General features: G+C 33.7%; 1 protein-coding gene across 4 annotated transcripts in view; it reads right to left on the bottom strand.

The window, feature by feature from the left end:
* LOC145287966 (filamin-A-like) overlaps positions 1-27561 on the bottom strand; it is a 311755-nt gene that overhangs the window by 166347 nt on the left and 117847 nt on the right. For all 4 annotated transcript variants that reach the window (XM_080135939.1, XM_080135937.1, XM_080135940.1 and 1 more), the window contains exon 2: positions 13160-13304. In XM_080135939.1, coding sequence (XP_079992065.1) covers positions 13160-13228 — 69 coding nt within the window. In that variant the 5' untranslated portion in view covers positions 13229-13304. The remainder of the gene's footprint in view (positions 1-13159; positions 13305-27561) is intronic.

Genomic DNA, 27561 nt, shown 5'->3' with positions numbered 1-27561 from the left:
AAAAAAGGAATAGAGACAGAAATAGAGAAAGAAAATATAGAGAAAACAAAATAGAGAGAAAAAGAAGAGAGAAAATATATATATATATATATATATACACATACACACACATACACACACATGTACATATATATATATATATATATATACATACATACATATATACATACATATATATATACATATATACATATATATGATATGGAGAAGAAAAGAAAAAAGAAATAAAGGGTTATAATAAAGAGAATAAGAACTAGAAGGAAAAGGAAAGAATAATGACATCTAGTTAAATAGAGAAAGAGAGAAAGTAAGAATTTGACAGTATATAGAAAAAGAAAAAGAAAAAGGAAAAATCTGCGTGTCAACCAATTTATGAACAATTATACAATTCAGTAATGAAACATATTATTACAAATACAAACATAAGATACAATCCAAGCGTCAGAAATTAACGTGTCAAAAAAAGGCAGTGAATGTATTCGGCTATCATATTTATCCTCTTACATACGTCCACGAGTAAAATCAACGCAATTCAAACATACGTCTACCATTAATTAGGCCCTTTATGCTAAATGATATAAGTTTAAAGTTTTCGCGTTTTTATTAGATAAATATATGAATAAAAGAAAAAAATAATGATAAAACAATATTAAAATTATTATTAATAACAATAAACATAATAGTAATGATAATAATAATAATAATAATAATAATAATAATAATAATAATAATAATGATAAAAACAGAATAAAATTAATATTTATTATCTTTTTAATATAACATATTTAGACATAAGAGGGGATTAAATAAATTAAATAGGTCCAATAATTATAAATAAAAAACTACTAATATTTATGTATATAAAAAGAATATAATACAAATATATATATATATATAGATATATAACCACACACACACATATATATACCCAAATATACACACACATACACACACATATATATATATACATATATATATATATATACATATACATGCACATAAGTAAAGGTGTAACTATACTATTAAGTTGGAAGTTTAAGCTATTTAAGTATAGATATAAAGTCATATTAAATCACAAAATAATACATTCAATACCAGATTACTAATAACACAGATACAAGTACACTTACCTATAAATATATTCAGGCAAAAGAGGTAATTAAATCAACGAAATACTCAAAAATAGCGACGCACAGGTAGATAGTACCCCAATTAAAAATAATAAGATACATATGTATATACTCACAGAGAACCAACCGACATACTAATAAGCATATATATATATATATATATATATATATATATATATATATATATATATAATCTTATGTATACACATACATACAAAAAATACACAAATATATGCACACAATCATATACTAATACACAACAACGCACACACACATATATATACTCACACATAAATATGTATAATTTATATAAATTATATATATAGAAATACATAAGAATACAAATAATTTGGCAAGGGTACAGATAGATGCATACACACATAGAAACATACAAATGGATTGAATAAACATGGGAGGGTATACCAAATAATATAGAAATATATAGATCTAAGTACACACGGTCATAAAATAAATACATAGACACATACATATACACATAGACACACATGTATATAAGATAGGAGAAGTAAAGAATGAAATCAGGAGAGGAGAAAGTATATTAATAGAATATTAATAAATTATAGAAATCAGTGACAATTTTTAATTTATTTAAATTTTATATCTAAACTAAATTACTTAAAAGATGGGTTTTATAATGTTTGCAATTAATTGAATTTTCGTGCTTCTTATTTGATAATTTATCTCTTTCTCTAAAAGTAAGTATAAATAATTTCTCATAAAGACATAGGTAGCAAGGCGAGTTTAAAGATGAGCAGGTTTTCGCTTTCTTTAACTAGTTAGTTAACTATCAAATTAAATCAACATATAAGCTAAATCTATGGATTAACACAGCGGATACCATTAAATGGTTTTCCAATATACATAATAAAAAGAATTGTACTTTCTTACAATTCGATATTGTGAATTACTATCCCTCCATATCTAAGGAACTATTCGAAGAGGTGATGGAGTTTGCTAAACTCCTGTCTGATATAAAAGACACTGAAATTGAAATTATACGGACATGTAGAAATACTACATTAATTAGTGGAAATGATCAGTGGTTGAAAAAAGATCAAAATGACCTGTTTGACATTTCCATGGGGTCTTTGGATTCGGCTGAAATGACAGACTTAGTAGGTCTATTCATACTATACAACTTAACCAAAGACATCAATGTCATGGATATAGGCTTGTATCGTGATGATGGACTGATGATCATTAAGGAATCCAACGGCCCTAAATGTGAAAGAACCAAAAAGATTATCTTAAATGAATTCCGTAGAATTAAATTAAAAGTGGATATTATATCAGATGTTAAAACTGTAAATTTTTTGGATGTGAACTTTGATTTAAGGAAAGGCATCTACCAACCATATAGGAAGGAAAACTCAAACCCAATTTATGTACACCCCCTATCAAATCACCCAAAATCTATCATTAGGCATATCCCCAAATCCATTAGTAAAAGAATCAGTGACAATTCTTCCAATCTTGAAACATTTAATAAACATAAATATTTCTATAACAGGGCCCTTAAGGATAGTGGATACAAAAACACCCAAATTGAGTTCATAGAACCAACACACCCAAACACAAATACAAATAGAAACCGTAAGAGAAAAATCCTGTGGTACAATCCCCCTTTTAATCTGAAACTTAAAACAAATCTAGGAATGAAATTCTTAAACTTAATTAAAAAGCACTTCCCTATTAATAACATACTACATAAAATTTTCAATAAAAATACAATAAAACTTAGTTATAGTTGTAATGAAAACCTTGAAAAAATAATTAAAAAACATAATAACAAAATATTAAACAAAAATAGCACACCCATTGCTACCGAAAGTTGTAACTGTAGAATTAAATCAAAATGCCCTCTTAAAGGAAATTGTCAAATTACTTCTGTAGTGTACCAAGCAACTATTTCTACTAAGGAAAATCCGAATGAAAAAAAATATTACATAGGAATGACAAATAACAATTTTAAAGAAAGATTTACAGGTCACAAGTGCTCTTTTGAAAATAATGAGTACAAAAATAGAACTTCCTTGTCTAAATATTACAATGAACTAGTAGAGCAAGGTTACTCCCCAATAGTAAATTGGAAAATTTTAAAGAAAGCGAAAACCTGCTCATCTTTAAACTCGCCTTGCTACCTATGTCTTTATGAGAAATTATTTATACTTACTTTTAGAGAAAGAGATAAATTATTAAATAAGAAGCACGAAAATTCAATTAATTGCAAACATTATAAAACCCATCTTTTAAGTAATTTAGTTTAGATATAAAATTTAAATAAATTAAAAATTGTCACTGATTTCTATAATTTATTAATATTCTATTAATATACTTTCTCCTCTCCTGATTTCATTCTTTACTTCTCCTATCTTATATACATGTGTGTCTATGTGTATATGTATGTGTCTATGTATTTATTTTATGACCGTGTGTACTTAGATCTATATATTTCTATATTATTTGGTATACCCTCCCATGTTTATTCAATCCATTTGTATGTTTCTATGTGTGTATGCATCTATCTGTACCCTTGCCAAATTATTTGTATTCTTATGTATTTCTATATATATAATTTATATAAATTATACATATTTATGTGTGAGTATATATATGTGTGTGTGCGTTGTTGTGTATTAGTATATGATTGTGTGCATATATTTGTGTATTTTTTGTATGTATGTGTATACATAAGATTATATATATATATATATATATATATATATATATATATATATATATATATATATGCTTATTAGTATGTCGGTTGGTTCTCTGTGAGTATATACATATGTATCTTATTATTTTTAATTAGGGTACTATCTACCTGTGCGTCGCTATTTTTGAGTATTTCGTTGATTTAATTACCTCTTTTGCCTGAATATATTTATAGGTAAGTGTACTTGTATCTGTGTTATTAGTAATCTGGTATTGAATGTATTATTTTGTGATTTAATATGACTTTATATCTATACTTAAATAGCTTAAACTTCCAACTTAATAGTATAGTTACACCTTTACTTATGTGCATGTATATGTATATATATATATATATATATGTATATATATATATGTGTGTGTATGTGTGTGTATATTTGGGTATATATATGTGTGTGTGTGGTTATATATCTATATATATATATATTTGTATTATATTCTTTTTATATACATAAATATTAGTAGTTTTTTATTTATAATTATTGGACCTATTTAATTTATTTAATCCCCTCTTATGTCTAAATATGTTATATTAAAAAGATAATAAATATTAATTTTATTCTGTTTTTATTATTATTATCATTATTATTATTATTATTATTATTATTATTATTATTATCATTACTATTATGTTTATTGTTATTAATAATAATTTTAATATTGTTTTATCATTATTTTTTTCTTTTATTCATATATTTATCTAATAAAAACGCGAAAACTTTAAACTTATATCATTTAGCATAAAGGGCCTAATTAATGGTAGAAGTATGTTTGAATTGTGTTGATTTTACTCGTGGACGTATGTAAGAGGATAAATATGATAGCCGAATACATTCACTGCCTTTTTTTGACACGTTAATTTCTGACGCTTGGATTGTATCTTATGTTTGTATTTGTAATAATATGTTTCATTACTGAATTGTATAATTGTTCATAAATTGGTTGACACGCAGATTTTTTCTTTTTCTTTTTCTTTTTCTATATACTGTCAAATTCTTACTTTCTCTCTTTCTCTATTTAACTAGATGTCATTATTCTTTCCTTTTCCTTCTAGTTCTTATTCTCTTTATTATAACCCTTTATTTCTTTTTTCTTTTCTTCTCCATATCATATATATGTATATATGTATATATATATGTATGTATATATGTATGTATGTATATATATATATATGTATATGTGTGTGTATGTGTGTGTATGTGTATATATATATATATATATATATATATTTTCTCTCTTCTTTTTCTCTCTATTTTGTTTTCTCTATATTTTCTTTCTCTATTTCTGTCTCTATTCCTTTTTTCTTCTCAATCACTCTCTCCCCATTGTAATCTTTTAACTTTATTTAAATTGCCTCTCCCTTTTTACTTTTTTATTTAATTAAAGTCCTGTGTTTTAAGTTTTTTAACTCCAACTTCTAAAGAGTTCCTACCTAAAATAAAAATCCATTATTCATTGAACTTTTGAATAGTCAAGTCGCTGCCTGATGATATCTGTTGTTTGATTGAAACAAGTGGCTGTTTGTAGCAGCGGGATGTGAGCATGTTTATATAACAATAAACAAGTATATATATATATATATATATATATATATATATATACATGCATATATATATAATACATAATATAAAATGCAATATAAACACATATACAGTGACGCTCATAAACATTGGATACATGTTATTTTCTATTATACCTTTAGTTTATGTTCACCATTTTAATATTTTATAAGTAATATCTCGTAAAGTTGTTTTCGTTATATGTTGAAAAAAATGAAAAACGTGTTATTGAATCCATTTTTTATCAAAGTTCAAAATTACCCTATGTATATGATACATTCATTTACTATTTTGTTGTGTAGCCTCTGTTTTGTTTCACTGTATCAAGTCGCTTTCTATTAATGACCACAAATTTTTCACACAAATTCACCATTCTTCCTTGCATAATTCATTTAATTGTTTGATATTTTGTGGATTCTGCTTGTGAATTCTAACCTTCAAATTATTGCAAAAATTCTCAATTGGATGCAAGTCAAGAGACTGCCTTGTACAATTGAGATAACTTAAAAAGTCTCCCATGAAATTGAACATTTCCCAAATTATACCTGCATATAATCTGAACTCAAAAACACGCGGCTTTTTTTCTCTCTAAAGTATGCATTACTTCTAGCTAGTCTAAAGTTAATACATAACCCCAAAGGTATTACTTCTTAACCAGTTTTTTTAAACGAGTTAAAATAACCAGAGATTCTAATTTGATAAAAGTTCCATTATAGCATATTTATTATGGGGTGGAGCTGAAATAGTCGAACATTCTGGCATGAGGTAGATAATTTAATGTGTAATTTAAAAGAAATAAATAAAAATACAGAACTCACCAAGATCCCCCCACCAGCACCACTGCCAGCCAACATACCCTTTAAATATCGGCATAAAACCAGACTGACTGGCTACCATCCCCTTCGTTTACGCTATGAACTCAAGAAAGCTAAGTCAAAGTCCGCGGATCCAAAGCTAAGAAACTTTCTATCCGTAACTTTTGAAGTCTACTAATCTAAAAACACGAACATCTCTGAATTGCAAACTTTTGTTTTATTTTTCATTATTCCAGCTTTGACTTTAATCCTGAATATTTGTCTTGTTTTCTTTTTATTTATCTTTTTTTTCCCTAAATCTTTTTCTCAAATATACTATTATTGACCAATACTTTTTTCTTATATTTAAAAGAGAAAAAAAGTCTACCATGAAATTGAAGATTTCCCAAATTATATTTGCATATTATCTGAACTCAAAAACATGCGGCTTTTTTCTCTCTAAAGTATGCATTACTTCTAGCTAGTCTAAACTTTATACGTAACCCTAAATGTATTACTTCTTAACCAGTTTTTTAAACGAGTTAAAATAACCAGACTTTCCAATTTGATAAAAGTTCCATTATAGCATATTTATTATGAGGTGGAGCTGGAATGTAGAACATTCTAGTTCGAGGTAGATAAAGGCAAAAAGTATCCATGCATTAACATGGGAGGGGATACTATCTTCAAGTACTATCCTAAGCTGGGAATGGGGCAACGGACTTTACTAAGTAGATATTAATAAGTCCTCCTCACCTTTTTTCCATTTTTTTTTAAATGGAGAGTAGATAATGCACGTGGATGTGTTATCGGAAGCTCCTTTAACTCTCGCTTCTACTTTTTTGTCCTTCACTCCTCATTTCCAATCAGTGATTTTTCTGACAAAGGGTGAAGAAAAAGCTGCTTTCCAGGTCGATAGTACTTTGTGAACAGTAGCCTGAGATGTCGGAAAATTTCTGTTTCTATGTCTATCCTTATGGCCATGTCACTAGTAAGGGTGCTGGAGGTAAACGTTTCATCTAGGCTGACGTTATCCGGCTGATAGTCAGGGACCCGAACCTTGGATTAACCACTAAGGAGGCTGTCCTATCAGTAGGTACAAAGTACCGGGGCTGCTATATTGCCATTGGTGAATGGATTCTGAACCATACAGTAGTTTCTGGTAGGGCCTCTCGATGCCACACTAGTGGGTAATTGTTACGGCTTTACCTTATCATGTGCTACAAAAATAATTCTTGCCTTTTTCTCTCTTACTTTCCCTCTCTGTCCTGCTCCAACCAAGTCTATCGACCTGCTCCACAAATCCCAAAACTTCAACATGACAAATCTAAAAAAAAAAAACACGAATAAACCTAGAACCACATCCTCCAACGTAGACCCCCTACTACAAGGTCTCTTTCTCCAACATCAGGGGTCTACGTTCCAACCTTCCAGATGTTGAAACACAATTAAAGGAGAAAACGGACATGTTCTTTCTAAGTAAAACTGGCATAGGGCCAACCATTCCCTAGACGAATTCATAATTAAAGGATACTCTAACTTCACATCTAAATCTGACCCCCCAAGATCGCCATGGGCATGGAATATATGCCTACATTAAAGATGGCTTTCTATGATGAAGGGATATCTCCAGAGAAGACCCTAATTTACCTTATATGTGCTTCCGGGTTGCACTACCTTACACCGATGCATTTATATTTGCCCTCTATCGCCCCCACCACAGTGGGGTTACTATCTTAAAGAGCATATCTGAGAAAATTGGCCACATACTGTCTGCTCATCCTTCGGCTAATATTCACATTAGCGGTGACCTCAATATCCATAATGTGGAATGGCTGACCCACTCAAATAAAACCGATGACGAGGGGAGGTTCTGTCATGATTTTGCCATTGCCTATGACCTCACTCACGAACCTACCCGTGTGCCCAATACTACCGGGCAATATGCAAGCCTTCTAGACCTTTTCCTCACAACTTCCCCTGAGCTATGTTCATGTTCCGTTCTATCTCCTCTGAGATCTTCCGACCACTCCGTTGTAGCAGTTAAGATCTAAATGAAATGTAATAAGTCTTCGGATGCACCTCTTCACCGTACTGTATATCGATACTCTATGGCTCACTGGGATAGCTTCCGTACATTCATGTCTGATCTACCTCTGCATTTCATGTTTAAAAAGGATGTGTCCTCTATAGTATCAGCCCTGACGAAATGGTTACTTGTAGGCATAGACCGATTCATACCATCGAAAAAATTCCAAGAAAAACCTAACAGCAAGCCATGGTTCTCCCCTGAATGTGCTGTTGCCATCGCGCACAGAAATCACTTTTTCCATAGCTACCAATATAATAGATGTATTGAGACTGAAGCTGCTTTCAGGACTGCCAGTAACCACTGTAAAAGAGTAATAAAAAATGCAAGAGAGCTATGTGCTCAATCCGTTGAATCCAAAGTAGCTGAGCAGCGGCTTGGTTCCCACCAGTTTTGGCAAATAGCAAACAGGATCCTGAACAGAAGCGTGCGTTCTATCCCAACCATCATTGATGGACCTGAGCTCATCTCGTCAGCATCAGACAAGGCCAGACTATTTGCTAAGGACTTTGCAGCTAATTCTACCCTATGTGACAACGGCCATTAACTCCCCGTATTTCCTCCTATAACAGACAAAACGCTATGCAACATGCAAATATCTGTGCGTGAGGTCGCCAAGCTAATCAAGAACCTTGATTCCAGTAAAGCAACTGACCCTGATGGCATTCCAGTTATAGTGATGAAAAAGCTCCAACCAGTACTGATTAACCGTTGCCTTAAGAAGTGCTTTCCAACACCATGGAAAACCTCATCAGTATGCCCTGTATTTAAGAATTCAGGTGAAAGGTCATCTCCCTCTCAATACAAACCAATAAGTCTCCTGTGTGTCATGAGTAAGTTGTTGGAATCCATATTAAATAAAGAAGTAGTCAACCACCTCAGCAGAAACAACCTTCTTAGTGACATGCAATATGGTTTCCGCTCCGCAAGATCTACAGCAGATGTGCTAACGGTTATATCTCATAGGATTAGTGAATATCTTGACAAAGGCTTCCTTTCAAGGGTAATTGCTCTTGACATATCGAAGGCCTTCGATTAGGTATGGCATAAGGGCATACTTCACAAGATTTCCAGCTACGGTATAACTGGAAATGTTTTCTCAATCAGTAAATCATTTCTCTCTGATAGGTTAATAAGAGTAGTGGTTGATGGGCAGAAATCAGAGGCCCACAGTATTAATGCTGGAATCCCTCAGGGGTCCATCCTGGGCCCAACTCTCTTCCTGATCTACATCAATGATCTCCCAAAACACATACTTAAATCATTCGTTGACATCTATGCTGATGACACGACCATCTATGGAAACACATCAAAGGCCGTAAATGACAAAGTTCTCTCTAATTCTCTCTCTTCTGATCTTGAACGCATGGTACAGTGGGAGGAAGAGGTGGCTGGTCACTTTTAAAGCATCCAAAACCAAGCTTCTATCTTTACATCATCAACGCTCTGATCCCCATCTGGCATCAATTGAAATGGATGGCTCTCGTCTTGGGGAGGCTCTATATGCATTAACACAGTACAAAATAGACTTCGTGGCTTAGTGGAGGATGCCCTTTTCTCTTCCTTGCAGCCTCTCTCCCACAGAAGAGACGTTGCGATCCTGTCTTTGTTTTATCGTTATTTCCATGGCGAGTGCTCGTCTGAGCTCCAATCTATCGTCCCCCCTCGCCAATCTTTCACGAGAAACACCCGTCTGGCTAAAACTACTGTCAATAATTTTCCCCACTCTTTATCTGTGCTTAAATCCAAACGCAGATTCAATGAGCAGAGCTTCTTTCTCAGAAGTGCACGACTGTGGAACTCTCTTCCGTTTGGCTGTTTCCCACCGGACTACAACTTGGATATCTTCAAATCCAACATAAACAAATTCCTGACAAACCGCCCCCTTAAGTAAGACACTCTATCAAATCTCCAATACTAATGATTACTACAATACTATCTCATTGATTACTGTACACGCAATGAAAGCCAGTACGAAATAGAGCTCTGTTAATGGTATCCTTGCTTACATTAATTTAAGCAGCTTTAAGATCAGTTTTAATTTCAGAACGAGTAATGAAGATTTTTGGTACATTTCTACTGATCCACCTAGAAGTACTCTCATTTATTTTCCTTTGTCTTGCATTTCTTGGAAGGTTTGTTGTACCGTCGCCATACTTATACTTTCTGATGATATTTCCTACTGTTCGTCATGCTAGATTCATTTGTTTGCTATTTCGGTAACGCTGTCCTCTTTTGTGACGTTCAATGATTATATGACGAGATCCCTGGCGACACCAGATGATCTTGCTTTTCAAATAGAGGATGGGAGAGGATGAGGTATGGGGGGACATACTGACACTTGGTCAAGGAAAAACAGATGTTTATGAGAGAAGAAATAGGAATATTTTGATGGGAAATAAATAAATAAATAAATAAATAAATATGATAATGAGATTCTCGAGTTGGCAGAAAAAGCAATACAGGGTCGCCAACCGAAAATGTTTGACTATTCACTCATGGAGATAAATAGTTGTCGCTTATCACATCCCCTTATATGCATAGTTTTATGATTTCATATTTCTTCAATCCATGTCTGGCAATTCTTATAGCCAATGAATTTAAATAGGTAAATACACTTAAGTTGGATGTAACTAAGCTTACTTTGAGAGGACGCATCTTACTTACTGGGAACAATGCCCCCCAATCTGCATAGCTCTTTAACGTGTCAAACTCTATATGACATCTATCCAGCAACTAACTCCGACAGTCCGATGGTCCGCTAGTGAACGCCACCTCCTTGACTGTTTGTCTTTCCCTTTTTCCTTTAGTCATTATCTCTCTCTCTTTTCCCCTCTAGTCCCGCCTTCAAAGTCTTACGCATCTTACACCCTTCCCGTCTTTTCCGTTTTCTCCCTCTCTTTCTCCCTCTACTACTACCCGTGTCTGATTGAATATTTTAAACTCCACCTCACCCCTTTCCAATGTCTATTAAATCTTAAAACTTAAATGTTGTCGAATCAGAATTGAACCCCCCCCCCTTATTTTTGCTTCTTCTAATATCGTTTTTTTTTCAATCATAATAACCATTTCTGTTAAAATCTGATGAAGTTACTGGGTCCTTTATACGATTCCGTAACCGAAATATGTGTTAACCAAGCAGATAAAACGGTAATGAATATATATATATATATATATATATATATATATATATATATATATATATATATATATATATATATTACACTTAGCCGTCTCAAAACAGGCATATTGCCGCTTAAAACGAAAAGGACTACGATTTAGGATCATGTCTAACAGGGAATTTTGAGAGGTTAAGTAGGGCTATGGCTGTTCACATTACATTTAAACTTTTGCAGATCACTACAGTAAGGGAAGGATAAAACAAGGAGGGAATTCCAAAGTCTGGCAGCACGAGAAAAGTAACTATTTGAGTGGAATGCTTTCCTGCATCTAGGGACCTCAACAGTGAAGGGACGGATTTTGCTGCTTGATTGGTTAGTGGGTACCACATACGCCGAGAAGAGACAAATGCTATTCCTTCCTCAAAGCACATTTCATTAAATTATTTGTAAAAAAAATTAATGGAATGCAGCATTGCGGCATGGGATAGAGGGAGCTACGTCGATAGTTCGGGAACTATTAGGCTTGACACACTTTTCTGGCCTCTGTCTAAGAGTAAGAGACTAGAGGTAGATGCTGTAGCCTATATTTGGAAATTATAGTCCATGCCTGGTCGAATGATGGTTTTACAGAATTAGAGGATACTCCTATTAAGTCAACGGACTATAGCTAGTTCCCGTTTTTAACGGACTACCATCTAGAATCCTTTTTTTTGTTGCAATATCCAATTTCCCTTATTCTATGCAGCTAAAATGATTTAAAACTTTAAAAACATTTTATTTAATTTTCAATGTTTATTACCTTTAGCAAATTAGGTGCAGCCCTTTTATAATATTTGCTAATATTTTTCTTCCGATGAGCTGTATAATTCTTTGTCTTGCATACGATAAAATTTCTATATATAAAATTTAACTTTTTCAAATCACAAATTTCAAATTCCTAAATTATGCTTGATATATATATATACATACACACACACACACATATATATATATATATATCTATATACCGTTTGAATATATAGTTTAGTGTTAGTTTCACTCATTTAAAATAGCTTTAAAGCTCCACTGCTCATTCATTTGGCGACCAAATTTCAAACAATTTTTACAATTCATATATCACCAACCAAGCTATATATTGAAATAATTTTTTTCAATTTTCATTCATTAAACCAAAAGTTATAATAAAATTACTGGTGTTCAAAAGTCTTCAGAATAAGTAACGAACGTTAGACGGGGTTTCTTCTCATTGAGTGTTGATTATCATAGCAACATTTTAAACATTGTTTCTTCTGATTGGCTGTTGGTTACCATAGCAACTTTTTTTTTTATCGCCGACGCCTTCATAAATCATAGTATTAAAATATTATAATAAATTTATAACTTTTATAAATTTTTTAAAACTTCAATTTAACATTATATATATACAATATATATATTCTTAATGATTCAATATTTTACGTTATAAATTGGTTATACTTTTTTACTAGAATATATTAACTTTTTCTTTTCTAGTTATAACAACTACTGCTTTTACTTTTCTAAGTTTAATCTTAATCATATTACTTTTCATGCTCTCATTTTTCTATGTCATAGATATATATATATATATATATATATATGTGTGTGTGTGTGTGTGTGTGTGTGTGTGGAATATATATATATATATATATATATATATATATATATATATATACCATTAATTAACTTTGAATATATATTTTCTTACCTTATTCGAATTATATTCGATGAAACGAGTATTGGTTGTAATTTTCCCATATTGCGACACGTGCGCCATTGCGCTTTTTTCGCTCTGCCTCTTTTTAAAACCGACAGTGTCGGGCGAATTCCAAGTCCCTCAAAACTGTTTACAGCTGAATAGAAAAATATATATTTATTAACGTTGAATCATTCAATTGAATACTGCACAAATTAAGATGAAAATGCTTTCTTAATTTAATATATCAGACAAAATTGTCAACTAAAATGTGAAAAAAATGTAAAATAAAAAACACATGATAGAAAAGGCAATAGAGGAATAATAGGCTGAATCAAATTTCTGGCAAAGATAAGGGTATAGAGTGACATTTGTGAGGGAGACACTGTATCACCACTAATTCTGTCATAGCTATGATATAGTTTGGTGAATGCTAACAGTCTAAAATATTTTGGAGAGGAAATGCAGAACAAACATTTACAGATACAAAGAATTTAATAAACCACCACATATATAACAATAAATACTTTATTATTATTCACGTATGTTTCATTCTAACGGAATCTTCAGCATGGAAATAAGGGCTGAAACCGATCACCCGTTTCAACTTGAATTCAAACTTGAGCGCTCTAACCAGTGAGGCCAATTTCAACCGTTGTGGGACAAGTGGGGGAATTAACCAGTTGAATAACATAGTAAAAATCTTAATGGCGTCCAACAAATCACGTAGATAAAAACTTGTATTTAGCTTCGAATAGACGGCGTATATATATATATATATATATATATATATATATATATATATATATATATATATATATATGTGTGTGTGTGTGTGTGTGTGTGTGTGTGTGGTCTTAAATCTTTAGTCAGTTTATAAAAATGGAATTCACGATATACAAATACGTACTGCGTCAAATTAAGAACGAACACTTCTAATCCAATCGAGAAGTAATAAGAGTGCTAAAGAGGATAAAAGTAAAATAAAATACTGAAATTCTAGGAAGGCTGATTGCCACTCAAATTCTAAATTCGCTTGTAAATTGAGAAGTAAAAAAAGCGTAATGTGACTTGCAGCTCATCTTGAACAATTCAATGGTAATCTGGAGAGATTTATTGTCACTCACTCTTCATGAAACACCAGTGGTTATTGCCAGTAAATAATCACCGATACTGATATAGTGAGTAAATAATAATAATAATAATAATAATAATAATAATAATAATAATAATAATAATAATAATGATAATTCTGATTTCGTTTATCAACGTCTCCCTGAAAAAAAAATGGAATTCATTTCCAGACGACTTCTCTCAATCCCAGCTCCAAACCAAGAGCTTCAAAGATCAATGGTTTTCCTAAGTATGTTGGTGGTATCTACAATAGCAGAGGTCTGTCTAATAACAATAATAATAATAATAATTCTGATTTCGTTTATCAACGTCTCTCTGGAAAGGGATGAGATTCATTTCCAGAGGATTTCCCTTAATCCCGGCTTCAAACAAGGAGCTTCAAAGATCAAGGGTTTTCCTAAATATGCTGGTGGTACCTATAATCGCCTAAAATATTGGGGATTTGTAGTTTTTTCAATTGTCCTTCCAGACGACTTGATACTACTCCTAGTGTACCAACTACGACCGGGATTATTTGTGTTGTAACCTCGTGTATACGCCTTTTCTACAAGGCCAATGGAGCATAATTGCTCCATTTCTCATTCTCCTTCTTTCTCACATTCCTGTCCCAGGGTATTGAAAAGTCTACAATCTGCCAGTTTTTTTGAGACCTTGTCAATGACGACAAAATCCGGACGATTATGTTCCAATTGCTTGGTCGCTATGACACTTCGGTCCTACCACACCTCTACCTTGCCATACTTACTTGTTTTCACTTCATCAGGCACCTCCTCAAACCATTTTCCAGCACACTTCACCCGAACCCTCTTACACATCTCCCAATATATCCAGAGTATCCAGAGTCCCATGCGATCGTGTCTTTTGTAGTACTCTCTCTCTCTCTCTCTCTCTGGGCCAGTCCACTACACTCTGCTGTAAGGTGCGCAATTGACTATGAGGTCTTACTACAAATCCGGCATCCCGCAGCAACTTCCTCGCCTCGAACCACTTTTTTGAACAATCGTGTTCCTAATGCCTGCTCTTGTGCTGCACAAACAAAAGCTTCAGTACTCTAAGCCAGATACCCAGCTCTAAGACATTGCCATGATCTTTCATCAGCCACTTCTGCTATATGCTGCATTTTCTTCCTAGTCAGTTCCTCTGTCCTATTTCTATCCATACGTTTCACATAATCAGCTTTGGTCTCACATACCTCCACTTCAATGGCCACAACCTTAAGCATCCACTCCTCACTTCTAACCACATGCTCCTTCAACAACATCTCCTCGGTTCTAGTACAATCTTTTACACTTTTCAATCCTCTCCCACCGTCTTTCCTCTTTTGATACAGCTTTGCTACTTCGAATGTGAAATATATCAAACATTGCTAAATCTTTTCTTGTTATGATATCCATGGCATGCAAATCATTGTCAGACAATTCTAAAATTTCCACACTGTATCTCAAAACACTGACTTCCCATGCATTCACTGCTTTCATTAGGTTTCCTCCATACAGTTTCGACTTTGCAATTAGTTTCACTCTTCTAAGATACTCCTTCCTTACTTTTTCCTTCATTTCTCTGTTCATGATGCCTACACACTCCAACACTCCCAAATACTTATATCCTGTATCTTCTATTTCTGTCATGATTTCTCCATTTTGTAACACTATTCCATTCGAATCAAACTTTACTTCTCTTTTCATCAGCAACACCGCACATTTACTAATCCCAAACTCCAAACCAATGTCTTCTGAGTATGTCCCCACAAGTTCTACCAGTCTCTCCATTTCTTTTTCATTTCTATCGAATATTTTCAAATCATCCATAAGCAGTAGATGGTTGAAGCGTCTGTCACCAGAGCCAAAGTTATACCCCTGTTTTTCTCTCTTCAAGAGGATTCTTGGTGTCGTCATTATCATTACAAAAAGAAGTGGAGATAACAAATCTTCTTGGAATATTCAACGTCTAATGTCAACCTGTCCCATCACCTTTCTGTGTGCTGTCAGCACCGTTTCTCATTGAGCCACAGTTGTCTCCAAAAGCTTTACTACATTCTCAGCAACCTTCATCATCAATAGCGTTTCACGTATCCATGAAAGAGGAACCATGTCATAAGCATTTCTGTAATCGATCCATACTACGCTCATATTCCTCTTCTTCGCATCCTGCATTAATGCTTTATCAATCAGTAGTTGCTCTTTGGTACCTCTCGAGCCTTTCCGGCACCCTTTCTGTTTTTCAAGAAAAACACCATTACTCCCAAGACGTTCATAAATTCTCTCCGCAAATATTCCAGTAAACAGTTTTCACATGTAAAATATTCCAGTAAACAGTTTTCACATGTAAAACATGCAGACATGTAATTGGTCTATAATTATTGGCATCTGTTCTCTTTGCAGGATCTTTCCTAATCAGTGTTGGTTTTCCCTTCACAAGCCAATCAGGGACATTTCCCGACTCTACAACCCTTTGCAGGGCAGCAGCTATAGGTGGATAAAGGCATGGAAACTGTTTAAACCAGAAGCCCATCACTCCATCTGGACCAGGTGCCTTCCAGTTTGTCAACCTTCTTATGCCAGCCTTAACGTCATCGATGGTTATCTCAACGTTCTTCATCTGCTACATTTCTGATAGGCTTTCTCTGACCTCTCTCAACCAGCTAACCTTCTCATTATATCGCCCTTCGACAGACCAAATCCCACTGCAGAACTTCCTTGCATCTTTTGCATTTGGAGTGTTGTTATTTCCTGCCTGTTTACTACCATTTAATTCTTTATACAGTTGAGATTGATTGTTCCGGAAAAGGTTGTTATTGTTGTTGTTGTTGTTGTTAATAATAATAATAATAATAATAATAATAATAATAATAATAATAATAATAGTATAAATAAACGTATTGGTTATTTAAACTCATTTTAATGAAACTATTACTGGTAATACTCATTTATAATCCGATGATCTCATTATATAAAATTGTGTTAGTAAAGCTTGAATTAAACAATGATGTAAAATTCTCACTAACGATGGTCGGTACTAATAAATGCCAACGTTAAATTTAGTAATTATAACAGTGGGAGAACGAGCAATAATCTTGTAACGGAAAATATTAACAATTTACAGCAGTATTAATGCAGGCCGAATGACATATTGATAGCTTTATGAAAAAATGTAAATATGGTGTTACTGATTAAAATATTATTACACATGATACTGTACTGCAGTTCACAGGTGCAGAAATGTTGAGGGGGGTGGGGGGTGAAACATTTCGGTATAATTTTGACGCATCTTGCTTATTATTATTGTATTGACCAGGAGTTCTCACACCAACGATCATCTGATATTACACACTGACAACAACCAATGGTGTTCGCTGAAGTCTTAGTGAAAACAAGTCTCTCTAGATTTTTCTTCACCTTTCTTGATAATCTTTGAAAATAGATTTACGTTATCCCAGTAGCCGTTTATCATTGATTTCTCGTTGCCAATGGCATTTTGTCTACACTAGAATTTGAATAACAACTACTCTCTCCAACGTTTCAGTGCTCTTTGTATTTATCTTGTAGAGGGCGGGTTAGTTCTTTTCCTCCTCGGTCTTTCCATCCTCGTTGACCCATATAGTGTTCATTTCTATCTTTGTGTTTTACTTCTATTGAATTTTCCGTATGAACAATTAGTGTTTGAAGCACATGCGAGTTTTCGCATTCTAAGATTTTCCTTAAAATCCGTCTCAATTTTCACCTTGATCCTTCGATGTTATTATTATTATTATTATTATTATTATTATTATTATTAATAATGCTACTAATAGCAGGAGAAACCGGCGTTACCCGAAATTGAATGATTGAGGATCAACGAATGTTCTACGCTTCCAATATTTTTATTGTCATTGAAATCCGTGAAATCGACCATTTTTCGAACAAATACATTGATTGCTTTCTGTAGTCAGGGAGCCACCGCGGTAAACCGGGTGTAAGATTTACATGCTTCCCACAGTGATTTAGTCCATAATATATTGTAGTCTACATTCCACTGTAGTTAACCTAATGTTGATTTTATAAAATGAAGTTTATATAATGGCTTGAATTAAAGTTTAAAATGCAAAGATTAATTATTATCGTTCAATTCTTGTTTTTGTTTTTTTTTTGTAATGAGTATCAGGTCATCCATGTACATTAGGTGGTTCATTCTTTCATCTGTATTAGTGAACTTGACTTGGGATTGCATTTTTTAGTACATTGTAAAGGGACAGCGTGACTATGATGAGCAATAAGTGGTGATAGGAAATCACTTTGAAAGATATCTTTGTATTTTAATCTCAGTTATGTATTTTCCATCAGATGTTAGTTGAAGTCTTCATATTTCCATTGTATTTTCAATTAGATTGATAATCGTGCTTGATATTTTGTACATTCTCAGGCATTTTATTACTCATACTTTTTTGTAGTCGATCCATGCCATGGCTAAATTCTTTTTTCTACTTTTCACCCCATTCAAGATTTTTTGGTTTATGCATAATAGGTCAGGTGTTCCTCTTTTTTCCTTTTCGGCAGGCTCTCCTCTGATCTTGAGCACGTAGTACAATGGGGAAAGGAGTGGCTGGTTACTTTTAATGCATCTAAAACCAAGCTTCTCTCTTTACATCATCAACATTCTGATCCACATCTGTCATCAATTGAAATGAATGGTTTTCGTCTTCAGGAGGCCTCAAGTTTTGACAAGCTTCTGGGCTTGACCTTTACTCTTGATCTTAAATGGAACACGTACATCAAATCTGTTGCCAAGGCCGCTGGAAAAATGGTGGGATCTTTCTATCGATCCAGTAGATATCTAACTGCTGATGTAATTCTCTATCTATATAAGAGCCAGGTACGTCCAAGGATGGAATACTGTTGCCACATCTGAACAGGAGCTGCTAGAAAGGACTTGTCCTGCCTTGATAGAGTTCAAAATAGACTTCGTAGCCTCAGAGGAGATGTCCTTTTCTCTTCCCTGCAACCTCTATCTCACAGAAGAGATGTTGCGAGTTTGTCTCTAATGTATCGTTACTTTCATGAAAAGAGTTTGACTGAGCTCCAATCTATAGTCCCCCCTCGCCAAACTTTCACAAGAAACACTCGTCTAGCTGTAAACACTATCAATAATTCCCCCACTCTTTATCTGTGCCTAAACCTAAACTTAGATTCCATGAACAAAGCTTCTTTTTTAGAACTGCACGCCTGTGGAATTGTCTTCCGTTTTCCTGCTTTCCGGCTGACTACAATATGGTTGTGTTCAAGTCTAACGTAAATAAGTTCTTGATGAGCCGTTCCATATAAGTTATCAAATTTACCGAATTTTCATTACTAATGATTACTATATTGTCTAATTTCTACTGCACACTCTTTAACCCCTATTCTTGAGTGGCCTCTTGGCCTTGATAATGTGGTGATTCCTGTGTAAAAAAGAAAAAAAAAGTAGTCCGTGATTATGATAGGAATTATAAATTTGTTTCCTCATTAATATTATTATTATTATTATTATTATTATTAGTTGTAGTAATAGTAGTGGTAGTGGTATTAGTAGTATATAGTTATTTTGTTTATAAGTGTTATCGTTTTCTTCATCGAATGGCTTGATTATTAACATTCATCTATGCATTTATACCGCAGACAGCTACATGGAATTTCACCTCAAGAAGTTTTTACCATAAACAAGCTTGAAATTTGCGCTAAACACTGGTTCTAAAAACTTGTTCTAAATATTAACGTAAAAGCAGCTTAATAATTTTGATTCACGCTTCACCTAAATAAATGAAGCATACATTCTTTTTACTTGCTTTTCCTATGAATTTTTCGGATCAGTAGCATTCATGAATCACGCTTTTCCTTTGCTTTTTCTCATTCAAAATAAACTTCTATCACAGTTATAAGATTACGTCATTTTTAATTGAATAGTCTCATGAGTATAAAATGACTCGCACACATAAACACACAATATAAATAAAGGAATGTCATATTTAATACATGGTGACACCAAAAACTGGGGTCGCTCGAACTTTTTGTCATATATCTGTAGTTATAAATATGTATAATTATGTGTAACTTAATTGCCATATATGTTTTTAAAAAATACCTAGTTCCACTTACGCATCGAGTACTGCCAAAGTAAATACTGAAAATTACATATAATTTTATGTAAATAATATATATGGCAGCTACCGCATACGAGATAAGGCAGAGGAAGATAGGGCAGTTGCCTTAAATATATTTAAAGCTTTTTGCGTGGCTTGGTACGATGGTCTTCTCATTAGAATTAAATCATATGGTATAATTAAACGAATGCTTAACAAATTCTTTTTAAATAAGAGGAAAATCCTGATTGTCCTTGATGGTCGACATCAAAAGAAAATGCCGTAGACGCGGGTGTGTCACAGGAGTCGATCTTTGGACTTTTATTAATCTTCAGATTTATAAATGAACTTCCTGATAAAATTGTCTTCGAGATTGGTATATTTGCTGGCGACACTGTATTGTCTAGCAGGCACGATTGGAAAACGAAGAACACACATCTAATGAAATAGTTGAAATCTTATAGGAAGACCTCAAGTCTGTAGGGGAGATAAATAGATGATAACATTAAATGCTGCACAGACTAAGTTTCTTTCCCTTTATAATTACAAGAAACCCTCTCAACAACTGATAGCTATGCCTAATGATACACTGAAATATCTTCGTTCAAACCCCTTTTTCTTTAATATTCACAAGCAACAAAAACTGGAATAAATACATTGAGGTAATAGCACAGGGTGTAGCGGAGAAGGTGGGCTCTCTCTAACGTGCTAGAAGTTACTCATACCTGGGAGTATCTTGTACCTCTATAAGGCCACTATTCGCTCATATATGGGCATTGTTGCCACACCAGTGCTGGAGCATATGCCACTTCAAAAAAGAATCACCAACCTAATAGTTCCTGCACTGTCAGTAAACGCCAACCTCTGTCACATCGACGAAATGTTGCATCCTACTTCTTGTTTACAAGTATTTTAATGGAATGTGCTCCGATGAACGCAAAGCACTTGTGGGCCCCCTCAGCGTAAATACCTCCGACTGACCCGACAAGCAGCAAAATCTCACCTCTACAGTGTAGGGATACCGAGATGTCGAAAGGGCTTCTACTCAAATCATTGTTTCTTCCCTCAAACTGCTAGATTTTGAAATTCCCTCGACAGGTTCTGCTTCCTCGACGGTATTGACATGTATAAGTCCAAGGTGTAATGTGACAGACATCTCGCTGCTAAACTCCCTACATACTGGGTGGAACGATAAAAATGTTGCTCTAAAGAAAAAACATTACAGCTATTTTAAAACTTGTATTGAAAAAATCAATTCAAGTAACTTGATTATGCAGCTGAGCTAACATCTATTCAATGTAGCCGCCTTCAGCATCAATAACCGCGTCGACACGGGTCTTGAACTGGGAACATACCTTTTCCAAAAGCGCCAGCAGGAGTTCGCGAATACTCGGCGGGTGGTGGTCAGACTGGCTTTGGTGTTGTGGGAGGTCATTTTGGTGATGTTTTCAACATATGACCAAGCGAAGTAGTCCTGCGGGTTTAGGTCGGGGGAAAAGGGGGCCCAGTGAGAGAAGAGTACAAAGTCGTAGCATACCTTCTGAAGTCAAGCCTGGGTCTCTTTAGAGTTGTGAGTCGGTGCAGAGTTCTGATGTCACACCCAGGGTCTGTCAGTAGCCACCTGATTGCTCCATGGGATCACCACACTCTTCAGCACATCCAAGTACACTTTGGTGTTTATTTTCAAGCCGACTTCGAAAATGCGAGGTGGCATGATATATCCTCGGTCTTGGGCTTCCGCTTCACCACCTCCAAAGGGTTGTCCAATGCGTTTAGCTGTGCCCTGAAGTGTTGAACCGTCCGAATTTACATTTTGCTGATGCTAGCAATGGTTCAGTTATCATAACTTGGATCGGTAGAGAGCAAGATTCGTACAGCGGCGCATCGCCGATCTTGCTTGTTGAACAGTGTGTCACTTTCAGACATAATAGACGACTCCTATCGCTCCTGGGATTTCAACACAACGTGCCAACTAGTAGATGGTCTGCAACAACAAAAGAAAACCGGTTTTCATCAAACGGAAATGGAATCATGTGTTTTCTAGCGCAACAATTCTATCGTTCTACTCTGTAGTATCCTTGTAAATATGGTCTCGATTAGTAGACCCTTAGGCCTAAGTGGCAATGTGCCTTGTTTATGGTGCAATAACGATTAAAACATATCTAAATAAGAACTCCATCAAAGTATACCAAAATGGTAGTTCCAGAAAAGTATGTATAATACGGAACGCAATAAAAATATATATCAAAATTGCAGATCTATTAACGTATGTCGAAATAGGAGCTCTATAAAGCATATTTAAGTGGAATCTCTATCAAAGTATATCAAAATGAGAGCTCCAACAAAGTATACATGACTGGACCTCAATCAAAGTATTTTTAATGAGCGCTCGATCAACGTGTATTTTAACGGGAATTTTTTTTAAATATATATAAGGGAAGTTTTATCAAAGCATATTTAAATAGGAAATCCATAAAAATCTATCTATATGGGAGCTCAATCAAACTATATCTAAATACGAGCTCAATCAAACTATATTTCAATTGGAGCTCCATAAAGGTATGTAACATTGGCTCCTCCATCGAAATATATTTAAATGGGATCTACTTTAAAGTATATCTAAATTTGAGCTCCATCAAAATATATCCAAATGCGATTTCTACAAAGTATATAAAAACAAAGTTCCATCGAAATATATCTTTATTGGAGTTACATCAAATTACATCTAAATTGGAGCTCCATCGAAGTAAATTTTATTTGGAGCTTCTTCAAATAATATCTAAACGGAAGCTCTTTCAAATCATCTAATAATCAGAGCTCTATCCAAGTATATTATAGATCAGGCTCCAACAAATTATATTCACATTCGTGCTCTCTCAAAGTATATCGTAATAGAATCCCATCAAAGTATATAAAAATGGAAGTTCTATCCGAGTATATATAAATTGGAGCACTATCAAAGTACATATAAATAAGAACACTATGAAAGTATACCAAAATCCGAGCTATATTAGTGTATATTTCAAAGTATTTCTGAATTAGAACTCCATCAAATTATATCTAGTTGCAGTCTTCATCAAAGGATATCTAAATTTGATCTCCATCAAATTATATCTAGATGTGAACTTCATCAAAGTATATCTAGATTAGTGTTTCATCGATGTACATACGGTACTGAAAATTACTACAAACAGCCTCTTTCTAAGAAAGTTCAAGAAACTTTAGTCCTTTAGTTCCAATGTGAAAAGTTTCAATTTAAGAGGAACAATCAGGTTCCGGGGAACTACAACAATAAATTTGAGACAGTGAAAAATCTCACTGTAGCCAGTAACAATTGTTTATGTCATTCAAAACATCCTGAAGAAGTTGAATTGATTAATTGGATGAAGAGACAATTTAATTAATATGCACAAAAATGCATTGCAGAATATGCATCCGTCGTGTTTTATGTTTTGTCTAATAAGATGGAGCAAGGTGTCAAAAGTATCCCTTTGGAGTTTGTGTGATCAATTTTAAAATTAATTTTGAATATGCATGTCACAACTCAAACCTTAGCTGTTCAAATTACTATCTTTGGGGATTCCTTAAAGAGAGACATATGCATAGAGACTCAGTATCATCATAAAATTGAAGCAACAAAAGATCAGTGTCATACTTGGGCCAGTTTATAAGAACGTCGTGGATAAAATTGTGTTGCACCTTAAGAAATGCACAGAGCTGAGTGCAAATTATCTTGAACACAAATGATGACAGCATAAGCGCCCAAAAACTGTTTTTATTTTATGTTTGTAACCCAGTAAACCAGTGATCAATAAAATTTTATTTATTTTTTTCAGAAAACTAAGAAATGTTTTAGTTAAACTCATAAACACATACTACAATGGAAAATACCTGGTCAGCAAACATATGAAGGTTCATGACTAAAAACTGAAAATTCCATGAAAGGTTTGAATATTGGCAAATGAATTCAGAAAATGAGATATAAATATAAATCACTTTTGTTTGAGTGGGAATTTCTCCAGAGAAAGGGGCGAAGTCATTTAATGTAAGAGGCTAACACGAACGAAAGTCACTTAATGTAAGAGGCTAACACGAACGAAAGATGACTATTTTAAAGCACGAGAGGCACATTGACCTTGCGTTTCAAAAGACCAAGACTATAGATAGGAGGAAAGCAGTAAGTAAAGTAGCTTATGAAATAGGAAGCGGTGTTACGATGAAATATCAGGACAACAAATTGATAAAAACGGCTAGAGCAACGGGTCAAACGAGCTGGAACAAAGGAAGCAAGAATAGATCAGCCAATTCTGCAGAAGACATGCCTTAATAGTATTTATAAAACATATTGATATCCGAAACAGCACGTCTCTAAAAGTGAGGTAGAAAATAAGAAAAGATGTGGCCAATCAAATTACAGATATGTTTCTGCGCTTTATTAAGAACCCTCAACTGGGATAGAAATTCACCAGTCTAAATATGACAACAGTACGACATACAGATTTTAATATCACCAATTCTTCAAAAAATTTTAATTAAATTCAAAATGTAGTTCATGGGCATTTCTGTAGCTTTCAACTGAAGTCTTTTTAATGCATATGAAAATGATATCCAACATTTCGAAAGCGTCTGTAATTTATTCTGTGTTATGAAATACGAGCTGACTACAAAGCAAAATGTTAAATAATAAAAAAAAATCATTCATAAGTTTATTGTAAACACAGAACTGAATGTTTTGTATTTATTCATATGAATAAACATTAACATTTTTGTAATTCTTATGAATGTTTTTTTCTTTGAAATGCGACCATAATGAAATGAAAACGAAAAGAAAATCATCAAACCGATAAGATGTGTGGGTTCTTGTTTTAATTTACAATTTGGAAACGGATGCCAACTTGTTGAAAATCAAGTCAGTTACTCTAACAATCAGAAAATAACATTTAAATTTAAACTGGCTAACAAGAGTGAGAGATAAAAGATGGAGAAGAGAGAAAGAGAGAGCGAACAAGTAAGCAATCAGTCAGTCAGTTAGTTAACCTCGTCAATATCTTTTTTTTTTCAAGCAAACGACGTTATTTTAATTTAAGGTACGTTTTTAGTAATTTATCCATTTTCATTAAATTACTTTAATTAATTATAATTCATATTGGTGAAATTATTGCATATATCAAGAAAGAGAGAGAGAGAAAAAAAAGGACATAAAATTACAGGTGAATAAAAATAAATATTAATTAGTAATGAACTCTTTAAACATATTTATGCAAATTAGGCATAAATATGCATATTTTGCCTGAGCTATTTATTCAGCGTTTCTAAAAATCATGTTTCAATAACCCGAACCTGTTTTGATGGTAACCAGAAGTTATAAATAAAAATACGATCGCATTTATTCATTTAGATAATACGAGCAGGAAAACTCGACGTTGCTCGGGATTGAATGATGATCAACAAATATTTCACATTCCTAGATATTTATGGTCATCGAAATCGGTGAACTCGCTCATCTTTCAATCAAATCGATGAACTGCCTGCTCTAGTTGGGAACCCATCACGGTGTGCCAGGAGGAAGCTCACATACCTCTCACAGTGACTTCAGATTGCATTGTAGATAACCTACTGTTGGTTTAAAAATATTTTTTTATATAATGGTATAAATTAAAGTTTTAAATCCAAAAGTCAAGTATCTTATTTCAATTGTACTCCAAACAGAAAGATTCATTTCGAACGCGCTTATGTCATATCAAAGACCCTATTGTTGATTTTAAATTTTCCTCGTTGAGCAGTGATAATGGCTTGAATCTAAGTTAAAAATGAAAAAGTGAAGTATCATGGTGAGATTGTGCTTTACACAGAAACATTCATTTCGAACGCGCCCCTGTAATATATAAGAACCTACCCTTGTGTTTATATGTTGAGCCTTTCGGCTAGTGTGGTAATAAAACTTCTCAAATACACTTGGTTTTGTAGGGTGTTAACTTTGGTCAAAAGCGCCTGCTCTTTATTTCATCGAATTATTTTGATTGTCGATTATCGATACTTCTACATTCCGATGCAAAACTTATCTAAGAAAACTCTTAGACACATAAAGTACGTTCGTATGAAATTTTATAAAAATCGGCCCAGGCGTTTTCGACTTCTTAGCACATGAACTCACACATACTTGAATGCCTACCAGATACCAACCTCGGGTATCTTCGGTCTCTCTGTACAGGGGTTTGTCAGATAATCTTACATGAGGATGCTTCAAGTTTGAAGTAAACCCTGACCAAACATTCAGACAAAAATGTTGCCCAGAATAAAAAGATCCCATCAGCATGGCTGTGCATTGGGTCATATGAGGAAAGCAACGGTGCACCTTCTCCTTGTGATGTTATCACTAGTAACAACACTAAGCTGGATACTCCACCAGACCAGACAAATTCTAGTCCTGGAATTCGGCAAAACCAAACAAGGACCACCAAAAAGAGGAACTATAATCTTATCAAGTGGTCTGTTGAGGAGAAATAATTCTTCACTGTTTTGCATACTCAATGGGGAAGAAAGAAAAATAATATATTCGAGACACACGTAGAGATAGATATTTAAAAATCCAAAGTATACATATTTTCGGTGACAGGACTCTGGATTCATTCCTTCTCGGAATAAAACAACTTTGCAAAGATTTAGGAAAATTCCTGTCAAATTACAAGTTCTTAGATCTAATAGTCGTCGATTAATTGATTCTCAACGATGTCAAAGCTAGACACTGGATCAGTTTTTAATGTGGGGAAACTCAAGTCGCTCAAAGAGGGAGGATTGGTGTCTTCTGTTAAGCATTAGGATGCGGATCATGAAACTAGCTATGGCAGATTCAAATCATATCGGATCTATTGTTGGTTATGAATAAATTAGTGAATGATATTCAGGTAATCACATACAATTAATTGTGGAACATAAGCACATTTGAATTAAATTGACGAAAGGGAACTGATAAGACGTAAAACAGGCACGTGATTTTTGTAAGTGATACCGTCGCGAACTATGGACTCTGATTCGTGCATTCTGTTCCGTTACGTATTAATACTAGCCGAAACTATACATTTATTTCTATTACAAATGTAGATTTGACATATGTCTGTTTGAAGATTAAACTATACTTTTACGTTTATTACAAGTTAAGATTTAATATGTCTGAAGCCAAAACTATACT

The sequence above is a fragment of the Euprymna scolopes genome, chromosome 11 (genome assembly GCF_053919585.1).
Source record: "Euprymna scolopes isolate OS-2025 chromosome 11, ASM5391958v1, whole genome shotgun sequence".
Lineage (NCBI taxonomy): Eukaryota > Metazoa > Mollusca > Cephalopoda > Sepiida > Sepiolidae > Euprymna > Euprymna scolopes.
The sequence above is the reverse complement of the archived record's forward strand: the minus strand, read 5'-3'. Positions and strand labels throughout refer to the sequence as shown.